Source organism: Gobius niger (genome assembly GCF_951799975.1).
Source record: "Gobius niger genome assembly, chromosome: 12".
Lineage (NCBI taxonomy): Eukaryota > Metazoa > Chordata > Actinopteri > Gobiiformes > Gobiidae > Gobius > Gobius niger.
In genome coordinates this window covers 34,598,905-34,617,409 of record NC_136863.1, presented here as the reverse complement: position 1 = coordinate 34,617,409, position 18,505 = coordinate 34,598,905, and the positions used below count along the sequence as shown (strand labels likewise).

At 44.1% G+C, this 18,505-nt stretch overlaps 1 protein-coding gene across 1 annotated transcript in view; it reads right to left on the bottom strand.

The window, feature by feature from the left end:
- The window catches only part of cspg4 (chondroitin sulfate proteoglycan 4), a 130,728-nt gene that overhangs the window by 28,631 nt on the left and 83,592 nt on the right, over nucleotides 1-18,505 (bottom strand). Inside the window, exons 2-5 of the mRNA XM_079568230.1 lie at nucleotides 16,858-17,021; nucleotides 11,846-15,403; nucleotides 9,608-9,796; nucleotides 8,604-8,879 (exon numbers count right to left, since the gene is read on the bottom strand). Of these exons, the coding sequence (XP_079424356.1) occupies nucleotides 8,604-8,879; nucleotides 9,608-9,796; nucleotides 11,846-15,403; nucleotides 16,858-17,021 (4,187 nt within the window). The remainder of the gene's footprint in view (nucleotides 1-8,603; nucleotides 8,880-9,607; nucleotides 9,797-11,845; nucleotides 15,404-16,857; nucleotides 17,022-18,505) is intronic.

Below are 18,505 nucleotides of genomic sequence, written 5' to 3'. Positions count from 1 at the left end.
TTCCAATTTCTTTCTGCCAAACTATTAACAAACAAAACACTTTAATGTGTGTATTTAATTATATTCTTGTAATGTTGCAAGTACCGGCTGAACTAATCAATGAGACGAGCTGTGTGCCTTTATTTTGGCGTACTGGATCGAAACAGGAAGTCACTTCTTGGGCGGCGTTGTTATGATTTGAAGTTATGCACAGAGTCAATTATAATGAAGTATCTGTACTCTTACTTGGGTAAAAAAATGAATATAAAGTGTAAATATTTAAGTATTTTGATCTATAAAATAGATGTAGATCGTCTCACGCACCTCACTCTTTAGAATGATTTAATTTTCTGTATTTTATTGCCATTTTTTCTTTTTTTAAATATCACAAATGACGCATCATTTTATGCTTTGTTTCACACAGTCTATGGCACAATAGAAATAAATGAGTTACTCACAGTATACTCACTGTAGCATTTTCTCCAAGTACTTTTTTACCTTTCTTGAGTAATTGTTTGAGTCGTTGCTTTTTACTTGTACTTGAGTAAATATTTTGGCTACTCCCCCCCCACCCCCTCTGACTGTGCCTGACAGGTCACAGCAGGACGGGTCAAATGCTAGGACATAAAGTTCTCTTTTTAACAGGCGCAGGCATTTCCACACTTCACTCTCTAACTCTTTCAACACCTTGTCCTTGAAGCAGTCGGACTTTCATAGACGGATAATGGGACTGATTTCCGCACATTACAAAGCACAACAATAGAGCTCACCGTTATTTACAAACTGTTTGACAAATATTGAAGCTTTGTCGCCCTTTCACAACATCCCAGCACGCTCTTACGGCGCAAGCACAGTCTGTCCAGATTATTGGATCGCCAAGGGGAAAACTAACACTACAAAGACCGGTGTCCGTGCCAGCAGCAGATACAAAAGCACTGGTGAGTAATTTCTCTTTCCGATATATGTTGGGGGGAAAAAAACGTCTTGGCTTTCGGAATAATTGGCGGTCTGTAAAAACATAGACGCTCGTGTGCTGTAGCCCTTCCACTGATGGACGACCTAATGGAGACCTGATGCCGAGCTGATTGAAGCAACGTGTGGGTGAACAAAGAGCTGAGATATACACGCCGAGCTCACGCGAGAGACGGTGCAGTTACAGAATCACAGGACAAATAAGATATACACGCCGAGCTCACGCGAGAGACGGTGCAGGTTATAGAATCACAGGACAAATAAGATATACACGCCGAGCTCACGCGAGAGACGACGCAGGTTACAGAATCACAGGACAAATAACATACACGCCGAGCTCACGCGAGAGACGGTGCAGGTTATAGAATCACAGGACAAATAAGATATACACGCCGAGCTCACAGGTTACAGAGTCACAGGACAAATGAGAAATGCAGCACGGAGGAGGCGTCACAGGAGGAGCTACAGGAAACAACAAAAGGGACCAACGAGGAGATGGTGACAGACTGTGGAGGGAGCTGTGCAGGAGGAAGAGGAAGGACGAGGTGGAGCTGACCAGTGCAGGACACCACGCTCTGAGGAGGCGGTGCACCGTTTCAGATGATCAGAGGAGACAGAGATCAGCTACAGTTACTCCATCCTCCAAGGTCATGCGGGTGGAGTGGCTGAAGGACAACGAGATCATGGACCCGGCCGAGGACAGGAACTTCTACATCACCGTGGACACAACCTGATCATCAAGCAGGCGCGTCTGTCCCACACGGCCAACTACACCTGTGTGGACAAGAACATCGTGGCCAAGCGCAAGAGCTCCACCGCCGTGGTCATCGTCTACGGATTTCCCATCAACCAGTGCTCCTCCTGTGACCAAAACAGTGAAGATGGCGGCCGCGACACAACCATCTTTCACCAAAGAAAAAAAGAGTGGAAAAAGAGCGGTGCCACTGAATGGTGCTGCTGCCGGATGCTCTCTCATCAAATGCAATTTCTCCATCTGTGAGATCAATAAAGTACCGTCTTATCTTATATACACGCCGAGCTCACGCGAGAGACGGCGCAGGTTACAGAATCACAGGACGCATAAAACCTCGGCAAGTCTTGAAGGGAAGATTAACCAAAAAGTGTGGGGAGAAGTTGAAAAGTTTGCTGCGATAAAATCAAAACGATGTGCATTTAATAGCACCGAGCACTCATTAAGATCCGCACGTTTGATCTGAACAAAGAGCTTCAGACATTTCCCTTGTTATCAAACCTTTACATAAAACGCTGCCGTGAATCTTTGTCTTGGCTGGAGACGCTGACACTCTAAGCGGCGCATCAGAGCCACGCAGCACATTTTTGAGGTCTTGGCGCGCCTCCTTTCACACACGCCTGCACTCTTTCACATGATGCTGTAGGCTAACATGGCCCAGTGCTAAAGCGCCGCGCAGGACGACCCGCACGACCCCTGACTCAGCCACAGGGGAAGGTCCAAGATGAAGGATATCGGCTTCCATTTATATATACTGGAGCGTCTTGGCAAAATTGCATTCATTCGGTCTGACTCCAGGGGTGTATCAAGGGGGGAGGCATTGGAAGCATAGGTCACCCTTGGGATCAGAGGGGCCGAGGCTATGCATTATTTTCATATAACTGAATACGTAGTCCGGTAGTTAAATCTCTAGGATATCTCTCCACTGTGGGCTCTGCTGTTGATCAAATATGAGCTTTCCATTTCTACTGAAAACGGTTCAGGCACTATTCATTATATTCAGACCTACATTACATGATCCCTGCACTTAAGCATATTGGGATGGATAAGTAGAGTCAAACATAAACGTTCAGCTAGCTAGCCTCAGGTTAAACAGCTGCATACTATCGGTGTTACTTCAATGCCGGGCTCGTCCTGTTGTGTTGTGACTCTGCGACTCTGCGACTCTGCGACTCTGCGACTCTGCGACTCTGCGACTCTGCGACTCTGTGCTCATGTGGTTTTGTTGAGCGCAGATCCTCACAGCAGTGAGAGAATGACTCGCTCTGAGACGAGCCCACAGAAAATAGTCCCTGTAGTTTGGCATATTTAGAGAGTTCAGTAAATGAAATAAACATTTGTTATAAAATGTTTTGTTTGTGGGACCGTGGTTTAAGTGGATTAAACAACTCGTAATAATGCATAATGCACGACGCGGAGCCACGAATTTTAGAACTGCCGCGTCTGTCAACCCTAACCCTAATACTATTTAAATACTGTTAGGGTTAGTCCTTACAGGGTACAATAACAAGTATGAGGGAAATGAATAAAAACGTTTGCATATGTGAAATCTCCAGTTCACTAGTAGACAAAATGTTGCAAGATAAGTATCATGAAGGATGAGTTTGGTCTATTTAAAAAAAAAATTAAAACCAAAAAGTAAAAGGACAAAACAAACCACCGTATCTGGCCTGAATGACAGACACTGTGGGTTTGTCACGATAAAACATAGTGATGTCATTTTGATTGAATGATATACAGTTATATTTGCCCAGCACGGTTGTCTTAATTTCATCATTTCTAAGCTAATTGGGACTTTTGTATCAAGCTTTCTCACTCACTCTCTTTCTCTTGGGACAAACCGTAGAGGTGCGGAGGTTTAGGAGCAGCACCTGCTCCAGGCAGAGCATCCACAGAGCAAACACAGAAGGCAGATCAGGGCCACAGTCAACAGACTGGATTCTCTCAGTGATCCTCCAGCTGCAGAGCAGGCCTCATGTTCACTGAGAAAATGAAATGTAGGTGATACTTTTTTCTTTTGTTTTTCTGCTATTGCCCTGTGCCCCACAAACTAACATTATGTAAATCAATAGATGAAATCATAATGGCTTTTCCTGTAGTGGCAGAATATGGAGTAAAGAAAACTACATGGAAATGACTGTAATACAAACACTGATAAGAGAACGAGCTTTAGACCAGCCACAGGCCCATCTATGGGGAGGCAAAACGACAAAGTCATACACACAAGTGCTGTTTATAGATGCTCCATGATTTGGGAATAAATGATCTAGTTTACATTTTTCGGGCAAGATTGTGGTTTTATTTGCAATTTCTATTTAAAAATAAAGATTGTGTTCACCGTGCACGTCCAAGAGCGTAGAGAACAAAAACAGAAGTACTAAACTTCACATGCAGCACTACGTCTGACTCTGGGTCTTCAATGAAAGCCAGCCAAACCCACTGAAAGGCTGTAATTATGTGATTGAATGGAAAAGTACAAACTGGCTGTATGAGAACACTGCTCATCTTTACTCTGATGTCGTCCTCCACCACCGCGCTACTACAATCTGACATCAGCGGTGACTCTGGACTCTTTATTCCCCAAGGGTCGAGTCGCCAAAACGTTTGTCTAAATGGGTTTGACAACACTTTCCCTGAGTAGAAGTAACACGTATCCAAATGACTCACCATTTACTATTTGAGTGAACAAGTTGGATTCATGTTTTAACAGAGAAGTAATTGACCTTTCACAAAACCCCACCCTGTAAGCCAAGGTAAGACTGGTTTACCATCCGTCTCTTCGCTGGCCAAGAGTTTCATGAGCTGTTGCTGCTGGACATCGTCACAATTATGCAGCATGTGCAACAGGAAGTGGTTAGTTTCTCTAAAGGCTTTGATATTTCATCCACAGCCAGGGCCAAGGGCTTATTGATGGGTCGTTGTCTGAGATGGCTGTCCCTCGCCACCAGCAGCATCCTGGGACTGTGACCCATGACCAGCCCTTGGCCCTGGTCTGCAGCGATGCCTGTCGTACCCCCCCGGTAAGAGCCATCTCTTTCGGGGTCTCAGGCCCAGATTTCTGATCGCATGTGTGATCAGAAATCTGGGTCTTACGTCTACCTCGAACTGGACTTAAAAGTTACACTTGGGTGGGGGCACAGAGAGCTTAAAGGTGCATTATGCAACTCTTTAAGTGAAAAAAGTTGATATTTATGTGTATTTGACCTTGTAGTGACCCAGCCGATGTATGAGTGGTCAGTTTATCCTTTCCATCACGGTGGTCTCTTGTTTTGTAGGTTTTCTGGTGAGAGGGTCCAGTGAAAACCTGATATTGGACTGTCCTAGAGACCACTGTGATGGAAAGTAGGCGCCGCTCTGAGAATGATTATAGAATGAGCTCAGACCTATTTACCACAACTGCCTCTCAAATCCTGCACCGTCACTCAAAAAGTTGTTACTTCGGGTCCAGCGTGCACGAGCTGAATACAGAAGCTGCAGTTACGCTTACGACCTGAGGTGGCAGTAGTGAGTATAAAAATGACCAACTTCATCTAGTCTCTTTATGTTTGAGTGGTCACAGGTCGTCGTAACTTCAGATTAAAGTTAGACAATTTCACATGAGGGCGGGGCTTCATCCTCGATAGTTGTAGTGTCCCCTTCGTTGCATATTTTGTACATTGTGACCCATTTTCCCTCGATCTGGAGGATATTGCGTTGATATTGCACCAAAGAGAGTCACTAACACGCACTTCTCTCTTGTTATGTGTTAAACCTGACCAGACCTAGCGATAGTAGTTAAGTGGGCGGGGCTTTTGCGAAAGATGATTTCGGCAAAAGAAGCTTGTCATAATATAAAAATCCTAATTTTCTTTCCTAAATTGATGAATGATTTTTGAATATAAAGCTTTTCGCATCTTACATCTTTGCGCACAAATCTTTTGTTACGACAGATGTACTCACAGTAACGACTAACACTGTGATACTTCAAAATGTATAGTATTATTGAAGTAGGAGTAAAAAGAAGACTGCGATGTACAAAAGTAACTCAAGTATATGTACTCGGATTTTTCCCACGTATTTTGAAACTTTCCCCTCCTGTCAAAGCTTTGGTTCTTCTGGTCTCCCACTCACCACTGGCTTGCGCACATGAATCTTTCATTTGGGAACAATTTCGGTTTTTGCTTGAACGTCGTTACCCCGGGCCAGAGGAGACACATATTTATTCTTCAATGTGGAACTTATTACCGACCGACCTTGTTTTATATTATCAAAATTACAGCAAACAGCGTGAAAAGCGCATAGAAAAGTTTCAAAGGAAGAAGAAGTGGTCGAAAGCAGCAGCGTTTGCTCAGTTGTGATACCGGGCCCTTCTTGTGGGAAACTGCTCTGGAGAAGAAGCAGACAAAACCTTATTTTTGCCGCCGTTCAAGTTATTATAAAAAGAAAATACATATAGTTCCAGTTTATTTTGGCTGCGGGCGGTGTAAAGGCGACGTCAATTTTTCCACAAAGCAGCGGAGGCGAGATGTTCTGCTCTGAGATATGTGTCTAACTATCACGGGCTAAACTCTGTGGTCCATATTGAGAATGCATGAGGTTTTTTTTTTCCTCCATTTTCCTCCGTCTGTGGGGTTTTTCATGCATTTTTAATATTTTCCCAAAGCCGCAGCCTCGGAACCAGCGTCGGGAGAGACGGGGAGATAGCCACACGCACTCGCAATCTCTCCTCTATTCTAACCTTTCTACCCCCGCCGCAATAAAGGCTAACTCGGAAAATGCAGCAGGGAGTGACGGGATACAAGGGAACAAAGCATCCAGGAAGTGAAGTAAATATTGTTTCAAAGAAGTATTAGGAGTATTAGAAGTTGACAAAACAGTTTCCAAATAAGTTAAAGTGAGAAAGTTTACTCCTCGGCGTCGTTTAGATCAGACAGAAGTGGATTTGAATGTTTCTTGGGTTCTTTCGGAGCTTCTTTGCAATTCAAATGAGAACTTTGTTGACTGCATCTCTCCTCCACGCAGAATGAAAAAGTGTTGAATGTGTAAATCCTGGAAGTAATAGCGAGTTTGGTCGAAGGCGGGATTCGGAAAAGTGGTGCACACATGGGAACCATTGGAAACAACTCACGAGCAAATAAATACTTTCAAGTTGTTCTAAAAGGTTTTATATAAGGCTTGTTTGTTTGTAGACTGAAATGGATTTGGCGTAGAAAAAGTGGGGTTCACACATACGAGTGAGGATGGCGACACTATGTCCATGCTTCTGGTGCAGACTTTACATGTCTCTGTCCTCTCTCCCTGCTTTATTTCTCTCTTTGCTAAGAGTCTTCCTCAGCTTGTTCGTAGCTCTCTATAATGGATATCAAAAGTAGGCAAAACAAAGAAGCGGGATGCATGTCTAATGGATTTGATAAGAAAAGGAGACAGACATCGGCCTTGTGAAAGTGCCGCTGGAGCATGTTTGCGGTTGCGATGCGGTTGGGAAAAGGTCTTTGGCATGATCAGGCTTGCTGTGGCCACTGTGTTGTTGTTTGTGCTGCTGTTATGACAGAGAAATGAAAACTAGGTGTTTCTGTGTATATTCTGCTCTGTTGTTGGCTCCTGCTTTCTGTGTGTTCACTTTTGGGTCAGTAAATCCGCCCACTCCTCTCCTGTGCGTCCAAAATTGGCTGTAAAATTCAAGCATGTTTGATTTACTGCGACTGGGGTGTCGTTGCGTCTCTCTGCCACCCACACTTCACCCACATTTCACAATTCCAAAGCGAATCCAGTTGTTGACCTTACCAAACTATGAGCATTCAATTAGACAGAACTCGGGAAGACTCACCGCAGCTAAGAATTACAGCAAAATCAGGAAGAAGAAATAATAAGTCTACAGCTGATTACACATTACGTGATTATGTGACCAACCATCTAAGCCAGGGGTGTCAGACTCATTTTGGGTCGCGGGCCGAAATTGAGCTCCCACGGCGGGTCACGGGCCGCATATAATAGAGAAAATGTTTCCAATAAATGAATAATAATGAGCTGTGATTTGGTCAAAGCCCCAATTTGACTGTAGCTTCATCAATAACAACAGTTTACACTTGCATTGCACTTTACAAGCCTGTGTCACAAGTTCCTCAAAGTGCTACATAATAGTGATTATTCATTAACTCTTCACTCGGTGGTGGTAAGTTGTTATTGAAGCCACAGCCGCCCAGGGGCAGACTGTCCATTTACCACGTGGCTATATAATGTGTTGTTCATATCCTGAGCTCTTATTATGTCAGTGCCCTCTGCTGGACACGTGTGGAACTCTTTCCTTTTTTTTAAATTCAATGCCCCCTAGTTTGTTTGTTTGTTTACTTTATTGTCCCCGTAGGGAAATTCGTCCTCTGCATTTAACCCATCCTTCGATGCCGCTGGGGCGACCCGTAAGGAGCAGTGGTCGACGGCCGTGCCGCGCCCGGGGACCCGTCTCCATGATTGTGGAGCCAGGCTGATGGTCAGAATCACATGGCTGTTGTACATGTTTTTAGTGGTAGGGGAAACCGGAGTACCCGGAGGAAACCTACGCAGACACGGGGAGAACATGCAAACCCCACACAGAAAGGCCCCGTCCTGGTGGGAATCGAACCCGGGACCTTCTAGCTGTGAAGCGGAGGCGCTAACCGCTGCGCTAGTGGCTAACATGAGGATTTTGGTCATTCTTTAAAAAATCATTACTCCACACAGGAAGGGACTAGAAACTTACTGTTTTTTACATACTCTTATAATTGATGTGTGACACCCCTGATCTAAGCAATCAGCCAACCAACCAAGCAACTGACCAACCAGTCGACCAACCGACCGACCGACCGACCGACCACCCCAAAACAGTTATCCCCAATGACAAATCTATCAGAATATTCCATAAGTTCACGTGTAAATTCACACACACCTCCTCCCATGAGAAATAGGTGACTTCATCTCCGTCTCGGACTCGCAGCTCTCCATGCTGCGGGGAGTCTTCCACCACAAAGTCGATGTTGGCCAGAGTGTAGAAGGGATGGGAGATGTTCACCACGTGGTCATCTATGGTCTGACTCTGCCCCTCCTTCACGGTGAAGTTGAGCGCCTGGACCGGGATGTATCTGGGTACAATGTTGACCAGAATCCGCAGATCTTCCACCGCCGTGAAACCGTTACTGACGTCCAATGTGAAGGCGTCATCCCCCTACGAGCCAGAGAGAAGTGAAACATCAGCTGTGAAAGGCCCTGTTTTCAGACCGTGACAGAAGAACTGGTTTAGTTAAAATGCTTGTTGTGGTTCATAACGTCTCCTGATGTCTTCCAACTATCTTACTATTGCTGAAACATTTCCAGGTTACGAAAACACCATATAATCTTTCAAATTTGACAGAATTGCTGGGTTTCATTTGACATCATTACAATCAATGAGCCTATAAGGGACGGACAAAATTTGGACTTTTATTGGAATATAACTAGTTCAAAGGCTTAGTTGCCAACATATTATAATCAAGTTAAATATCTGTACGTTTTCCTTTTAGATAATTCTTATAAAAACAGGGAAAACAGGTTATTTCGGCCCATTCGTTATCATGACATCACATAAAAAGATTTAATAAATACTGAAAACCTTGATTCATATTTTTTTTCAGAGAGAGGACCAACATATTCATCATCTGGTCTTCATGATGACACCAACATTTGTTCAAAAACCCTTTTGCATGTTTGGGCCACTATGCACCTGTAGATGCAAACTCTCCTTGATATCCCCTGAAAGTGGCACCAAACAAACCTCAAATCGAAAGTTTCTATTATCTTACATCTTATTATCTTTTCTTCTTATCTTATCTTCTATAGCCTCCCATGAGACTATACTCCAACTAAACGTTCTGTCCTATGAAAGGCATTTCTAAAGAAACATGAGCCTGCGCAGACCTGTATGGACGTGGACACGTAGAGGATGCGCTCCTGATCGATGTCGTCCTGGGTGAAAGACTGGATGTAGTCCAGGATGGGGGTTTCTGAGCCGTCCGAGCTGTTGGTCAGCATCACCACATGTCCCAGACGAGGAGGCTGTCGAACTGTGAACACCATCTCTGTGGGGAGGATGTCTGCCTGCTCCACCTGCAAGACCAATCAAGCTTCTGTAGCATCTTCATTTGTTTCATACTGTGCGCTGCGTTTGATCAGGAACACGGTGGAGGATTAGACTTAATGTGCAACTGCTCTACACAATCGTTAAAGCCTCTGCTGGGGCTTTGATAGGAAAATGTAAATCCATAAAGTTTATTAAATGACTGTAAGCTGCTATAGAATTAGTGGGTGAGTCAGAATTACATTTTCCAGGGACAGACCCTCCGGATACATCCAACTACATTAAAGCACATTCAATTTGTACTTTTATTTAATTTATTTGTCGTAATACAATTGATAAGAATGTGATGGAGCTTATACTTTGTTGTACTACAGGCTCTTTGCTACATTTGTTTGGTTTGATTCTGAACATTGCAGACCCCGACCCTTGACCTGAGCAACATAAATGAAAGCCATCACAATATTAATTTCATAGTCTTGGTAATCTTGGACAATCTAAAAAAAAAAAAGGTCCAAACCATTGCCTGATTCCACACCTGCAGTTATTTCTTTCTGTTTCCAGTGATTAAACGTGTCGGGTATGAGTCGAGCCGATAATGAATCTTGGTCCTTGGCTCTGGTCCTTTCCTAACTTGTAAGATTTAGCTGCTGTGGAAAAGCAGTTTCAGCTTAAACAGACGACCCACTAAAATATATTGCAACTTCTCGGCCCTTTCAGGCATAATCAAAAGGACATTATGAGGGTAATAACTATGTTTAATTGCTGGAAGTGGAGTGAAATCTTGGCATGTAGCATATTTCATAATGTCACACAGCCATCCTTAAAACTAAAACCAATTACTTTTTATGCCCCGTATCTGCTTCTATTTTACGTAATGACAGACATGGGCATTATTGGAAGTTTAATTGGGGTAAATATAAGGCTTTCTTACGCATCGCTTTAAATGTCAAACTGCAGATGAGGCCTGTGCTATGTCCTTGGTATTAATGCATCCACTATGTAAACATCATTAATTGCTTCTATACAGTCAAGTGCAGGCAGCGTCTTAAAATGATAGCGGGCTGCAGGAAATCCCTCCGGGGGATACTCGCTGCTGTGTTCCTCTCGTAATAGACTATAATTTAGAACGTAAACGAGATTAAACGCAGCGCCATGGCAGTCAGATTTAGCGCAGCTTTCATGTGGTGCTACGCGCATTACAGACAGGCTTTCACAAGAGGTTTATGTACCGGAATGAGTCATGGGAAATGGGTTGTTCAAGAAGAAAGTACATTAGAAAGAAATGATCATGATAATGTGGCTGGCAAAGAGCACACTGTACTGTAATGAGCAATGCTTCAGTCACAGTTCAATTAACTACAGGCCAAATATAGATCTGAAGATGCTGCCGCCCAGGAGGAAGCATCCAAAAAGTTATCGCTGGATAGAATGTGCAAATCACAATGACTGTGAGGCAGGGGTCTCCCTTCAGCTACTATATTTACCAGAATATTAGCAGAATGTGGTCACTGTGGTCAATCATACAGGGCACAAAGAAGTGTTGAATCTATCCCACTTTAGGAAAATGACTGGTTTAATCAGTTTAATCAGTTTAATGCGATCATTTAAAGTGGACATATCATGCATATATGGGTTAAAATAGCCTTCAAAACATTCATTTGGGTTTGCCTGAGCTTTGATATAATGTTGTATTAAGGGCTTTAAAAATGTGAAGCACAGTGTTGGGTTTGAACAATAACGCAAAAGTACAGAACGAAGTGCTCGCACCGTAGATCATAGAAGAAGAAACAGATAGATTAAACAGGATTACCTGAGAATTACTCAAAACTGCGTGGATGTAGCATACTCCAGGTACATCTCAAACAAAGGAATGTTATAACATGGTTTAAAGGTAAAAAAAAAAAGGTTTTGCATTATGTGTCCGCTTTATAGAGGCTGATTCCACATATATCAGTGACCATATGGACTTTAGGCGAGGTCTTAACACATCTTTTGGACAAATGCAAACCCACAGAATAATAATTGAAGGCTATAATATTAACTCCACTCTGACACTATTTATGTTGAGTAGAAATTACCTTGAGGTGATCCTGTTTGATGACAGCGTGCTCCCCCTCGTAGGAAATAATCATATCGTTTTTGACCACCTCTGGCTCGGACCTGTGTCCTTGTTTGAAGATTTTGATTTTGAAAGTTCCCTCCTCAGATTGCCCCTTGGCCTGGACAGTGAAGCTGAAAGAATCTTTGGACCGCAGACTGTCATAGCTGTGCTCATAAGACACCACGCCTTTCTTCATGTCTTCTTGCGTGAATTCCGACGCCTCGATCCCGCTTACGATAATCCTCCCATCTTGAGGCGTCGCGGTGATCCTGAACTTTATTTCGCTATCACCGCTAATGTCCAGATTGGTTTCTGCACCCAGTAAGGTCGTGTTAAGTGTTTTGGTTGCTCCGTGGTCAATCACAATCATGGTGTTGTTGACTAATCTGAGATATGGGTCTCCAGCTTGGATTTGGAGTAAAGCTGTTGTCTTGTGAAAACCGTCGGACACTTGTAAGGAAAATCTCTCTTGGTCGGCTCCGTGATGCATGAAGAGGACTTTGTTGTCCCGCAGATCGGCCTGAGTGAAGCGGTAAAGCGGATGCGAGGGGTTAGCCGCTGACACAATGTTGCCCGATAAGATGCCCTCGCGAGCGTAGACAATTTGGGAGTCATTGAAACCAGAATCATCGTCCTTAAACTGAATCACGTCAGTTGTCAGGAGGCGCTGACCGTGTCGCACGACGTTCAACACTTTATCCACAACTCTGGCGGGGGCGTGCTCATTCTTCGTTTGGATCGCAATCTTAAAAATGCCCTTTATGGTTTCGTGATCGTAGGAGCCTTGCGCTTCCTGGTCAAATGCCGAGAAATGAAAATCGTCGCTGGTTGTCTTGGATCCATCGTGTTTGTAAATCAGCCGATCCAGCTCTAAATCTTCGTTGCTGAAAATCCTAATCGCACCTTCAAATTTTGGCATTCCCGGAGGCGAGTTCCTCATGATGCGTCCATGCTTTGGTCCTTCAGTGATCTGGTAAACATAGTCCCCAATATCAGGCGAGTTCACCCAAAGGTAATTTTTGCTGATGGTTCCTTCCCCGCCTTGCACAATGGTCATCAGCTCATTGGTCAAAACAGGGACGTCGGCCGTGGCGAGGATGTTGATTGGATACGTGTACAATGGCGAGTACTGATCTTGGTGTGCAACTCGGAACTGAAATGAATCTACATCGTCCACAGCTCTTTGCACTCGGACTTTGTAGCTAAGCGTATTGTCCACAATGTCTCTTTGAGTGAAAACATCTCCTTCTCCCAATTGCGTATCTAAGAGTTGTAGCACACCGAGCATTGGAGGCCTGACGAGAACGTATTTTAACAATTCCAGGTTGGCGTCTTGACCTTTCACTTCTGCGAGAAGCTGAGCTTGCCTGATGATTTTCATCTCACCTCCATGGACCTCAAGGGCCACTAGGTTGGATACTTTGACTTGTGCTGGGACTATGTTTACCATGAAAGTATTGTTCCAAAGCGTATACTGTCCTAAATGAGCATTGAACTGTATCCGTTCGACCACGACATCTTCCTGCTCAGTAGAATCGGTGCTAAAATACTTCAGACGCTCTTGCTCGAGATCGGATTGATGGAAGCTTGACACTTGTTTGTACGTGCCGTAATCCGTCATGATGTGAAGTTCACCGTATTGTAAAGGTGATGTAAGATTGAACAGGATGTCCCCATTACGTGGATTCGAAAGCAGAGCCAGGTTTTGGATACCTATGGACATGTTGCGTCCTTGAGACAAAGTAAGCCCGGAATTCATCACAATTGTCATGTGCGGCTGGGTGGCGACGAGATTAAAAGTCGAGGTATGGCTTTCCGACTGACCGTCCGAGACTTCTAAAGTAAGTTCGCCAGCGCTTTCTCCTCCCCTGTGCACAAAGTAGATATTTCCATCCTTCAGCTCTCTGCAGGTGAACTGCGTGATGCGTCTGCCAGGCTGCTTGTCATTTTCAAGGTATCCCACTTCCAATGGAGGCTCTGATGTCACGGTTACCACTAATCCATCGCAGCGGGTGTCCGACTCCAGAATTCTGATAAGGCTTGGGTTCAAACGTGTTCTTCCCCTTTCCGTGATGGTAATTTCCCCTCCACTGAGTTGGGGTATATCATTGACAGGGATGATTTCAACGGGCAATACATAACTTTGGGGCGATTTCAAACACTCTGGTAAGTTGTCGATCCCTTGCGCCACCACCTCAAATTGAATTTGATCAGCTTGTCTTTCATTACCATCATGCATGTACTTAATTTTTTGATCAACCAAATCTTGAAGAGTGAACTTTAGGAAGCGCTTTGTATTGGAATTGATGTCCACCAGCCCGTAATAGGGATCGCTTTTTAGCGTGAAGACGATTTGGGATTTCTGCATGCCTGCTGCGCTGAGGTCAAACGTTGGCTGCAGGTTTTTCATTTCAATGTTAGCCTCGCCTCCCTCTCGCACGAGCAGCTGGCTCAGGTCAAGAAGCTTAGTGACGTTTTTGAAAATATCCGGAGTGTCTTCGTTCGGAAAGCAATGTTGTTCGGGCAGTTCGGTTTCGTCATATCCAATAAAAACAGGTGGAGCAGTTGTTATTGTGTCGGCATCGTAAAAATTGGAGTAATCATAGTCCTCTCCCTCGCATTTAACATGGATGTCTTTGGTCACCAGCGCGTCGTGCAGGCTTCGGTCCTTATTGTTGACTTTGATTTCCCCCATGCAACCTATGAATGATTCAGCAGTTATCTCCTCCTCTGCGCGACTCAAGGACCCGCTCTCACGGAACACTTCCTTCATTTTCTCTTGGATTCCTCCCAGATAAAGATTCCCAACCAAGTCCAGTTTCTGAGAAGAATCGAGAGGGAGCGAGGCGATTTGGCTGTCCACGTGAATCTCAAATGAGTTTTCCCCGATGTGAAGTTTCACTCTATGCCACTGGTCATCGTCCACCTGTACAAGCGTGTTCTCGATCACTTCCATGCCGTTACCGAAGTCTATCACGCCTTTCAGGAAGCCTCCCATGACACCGACAGCAATGAAATCGTTTTCTAAGCCAGGGTGGAAGGCAAGCAATGCATCTTCAATCGTCGTTTTCATTAGAAATTCCAACGTCCTCGTCCCTCCGGTTGCTTTACTCCAAGTTGGGAAAGATATGAACGATTGTGGAGTGCTGAAGCTGGTCGTCTCTCCATCCCCGGCTTCAAACTCGTTGCTGCAAGACTCCTTAGTGTCGTGGCACTGTTTGAGCGTGTTGGTGAGGATGTCGAATTGATGCGATTGGAATTTTATGTTGGTCATGCATCCACGGAAAGGCGGGATGGCGTTGCTGAGGTAAGAAGCGTCCAGGTTCCCGGTTCCTCCGAGCCAAACTCCGACGTCGATGTTGAGCTCCTCGCCATCGTTGGACACGGGGACGTACGTGGGGAAGCTGTCGTCGATGGTCATGGTGAGCATGTCCTCGGTCAGGGTCAGAGAGATCTTGTGGTCCAGGAGGTTGTTGAGCGGCACCCCTGAAGATGAGGACAGGGTCACCTCCCCAGCACCCAAGTTCATCCGGGCCTAGAGGAAGTAAAACAATAAAGTCATTTGGATAGATAGAAATAAAGATCGGAAAACTTTATGTAGGCTCTCATTTGTGTGGGACTTTACCAGAGTAGAAAAAGGTTTTCATCCCGTTAGCTGTTAAGAGCAGCCCAGTACAGATGATGGCAGATTTATTTTGTTTTTAACACATATTTGAATGAAATAAGGGGGTGTGTCCAGACTTTAGTTCACCTGTTTTTGTTATAGTTTGGTGATATATTATGAGTAAAATTGAATTCTGGTTATCAATAAAACACCAATAAACTGTCTCAGCTCCTCTGTGACTTGCCCCTAGAGGGGATATTTAAAGGAACAGGCCACCGTTTTTCCATACTGAGATATGTTCTTACCTGAGCTTTGACGAGTTCTTTAGGACCTGTCTGATCTTCAGTCACGTAAACACAGCGCAGACGGCGTTAGCATTTAGCCTCTCCCTCTCTCATCTATAGCTCCAAAACAGGTCAAGATAGAAGCTAATTTGGCATCCGCACAGTAAAGTGAAGATTTCTGCGCGGATTTACGCCTTACAATATAGTCCCCCCTTTTATCCGCTTAGAAAATCCACATTGTTTAATTGTGTGTAATTATACTTTGTAGTGGAACACTTCACGTAACCATATTTAAATAGGGAAAACGTGGAAGAGCTTGGTGGCTTCTATCTTGACCTGTTTTGGAGCTATAGAGGAGAGAGGGAGAGGCTAAATGCTAACGCCGTCTGCGCTGTGTTTACGTGACTGAAGATCAGACAGGTCCTAAAGAACTCGTCACAGCTCAGGTAAGAACATATCTCAGTATGGAAAAACGGTGGCCTGTTCCTTTAAGTGATGGGCAGAGAACAGCATAGGAACTAAATAATTGCAACCCTTTCAACTCGCAACCATTCGATTGTAACTTAACTTTCAGCCCTTGTTCAAACAAGTGCTCAAAATCTGTTCTCAACTAAAGGTTGTGTTATTTTAAAACGTCATTACACCAGTCGAAATAAACCTTACCACTGATATGTATTTATGTTTCAGAGAACAGAAGATAAAAAAATAAATAATTCTGTGTAATGTATGACTTTTTCCTTTTGTATAGAATGCTATTTTAATAAACTGCTGTGGTTAATTAAGAGATCCTTATTATAATTTCCTCACATGTAATGAGCCATCTTCAAAACAACACAGAAATAATCAGCGTACCTGCCTTATTAAACTAAAGTAATAATTAGATTCATTTGCATTAGGCTAGTGCTCATGAGCCAACATGCGCTTCATTTCCTCTGCCCAGATATTCTTCTATATTCATTACACAATCTAATGCTATTCTATGTAATTGTCAGGAGAGAGTAATTTAAGATGGGTATCGACAGAATCAGAACATCTGGCACAGGCCGATACTTCATGACTATAGTGAAGTTTGAACAATGAAATCTATACATGAAATCCCACCTGCACTTTCCCGTTCTGCAGCTCGAGGAACAGGTAGTCGTCGGTGCCGGCGGCGAGGAGCAGCAGACCACTCCTCCGGCTCGTCTTAATCTGCAGCGACAACTCGAACGTGGAGATGTCCTGGAAGGGCTTCAAAACGCAGTAGCTGTCCCCGAAGTAGGATTCTGGAAAAGATAAAGAAATTACATGTATTAGCCAAGTTTGAGCCAAGCTAATGAGGAGAACAGAAAATGAAAGTACTTAACGGTTATCTTAATTAGTTTAAGTCAAAGCAATTCTGTTAGTTTTTTCCCCCCAACACAACAACTTCTTGCTCGGCTAACATGGTTTTCAAAAAGGTTGGTGGAACATGATCTGCTTCAACATGTGATTGGTCAGAACATCAGGAGGAATGCTCATTTAAAGACATTTCTTTTCCATGACATGACCATTGAGCACAGGAAATTGAAATCCCTGGCGCTTTATCAGAAACATGGATCCAAATATTTGATCTTATTGAGGTGTGTAACAACCGATTTTCTCAAAAGACTTTTCAACTACAATCTGAATTTGTGTGAGGGCCTAAAATATGCGTCTAGGGCCAACTCTGTGTTTTAATATGAAGCCAATTAGACAGCCATTCCTCCCAGTCTCAGGAGAGGCTGGCTCCGGGCAGAGTCTATAATATCAGGATCCCTCAGCTGCTCCGGGCCAAAGACGCACTGTTTCAGCCTCAAAGGACTCTCTCACTAAGACATCAGTCATTACCCCCGCAGAGGCTTTCCGGGCATGTCGAGTCCGCCGCGGCTGCAGGATTTCCCAGGCTTGAGCTGCCTCATTTGCTGCGATATGCAAATGTAGCCACCTGCCTTGGACCGCACTCTCGCAGGCCCTCCACAAAATGTAAAACACCGAGGAAGTCAATTATTTCCTTGTGCACATCCTCTGAAATTAGACTGGATCAATTCCAAGGCTGTTTCCCGCCGAGCGTGGACTTTAGCTGAGAGCCATGAGACAGTGGGGTCTACGTTAGCGCCACACTCAGCCCTCAGGGAGAGTTTGAGAGATAAAAAGTCATCTCTGCATCATAGACAAGACGACAGTGATGGATATTTCTAAGCCCTTGTCAAGTTCAACCAGAGAGACTTTCCCCCCCTTTTTTAACATCTTCATTCAATCAATGTTGCCACAATACACCAATGCGGCTGCGTTTTGGTGGATAGTTATGTATGGATACCCTTCTTAGTGCAATATTATGCTATGCAGCTCAACTGATAACCTGCTCCAGTTGGATTTTATAACATTCTGAATCAGCTCTGACTCATAGGTTGGGAAAATGTCACTGACTGATTACACAATGAGAAAAGAGAAAGAACTGGGATGTTTAGTTAGATTCTTTTGGGATTGGCACAAGCGCAAATATTCCTTCAGAACAGAAACAAGATCTGTCAAAGGCTTTTCACACACAACTCCATTCGGAACACTGGATGCTAAACATTCACATTCCTCGCTATAAATGGAAGAAAACAAACAAGACAGACCACAAGGCAGTGTCTAAAGTCAAAACTGAGAGCGAGAGAGTTGCGTTAGGAAGAGCATCTGGCCTAAAACCAAATCAAGAGACAAATGACTGCGCACTGGAGGCAGATGATTTGCCGTAGCGACCCCG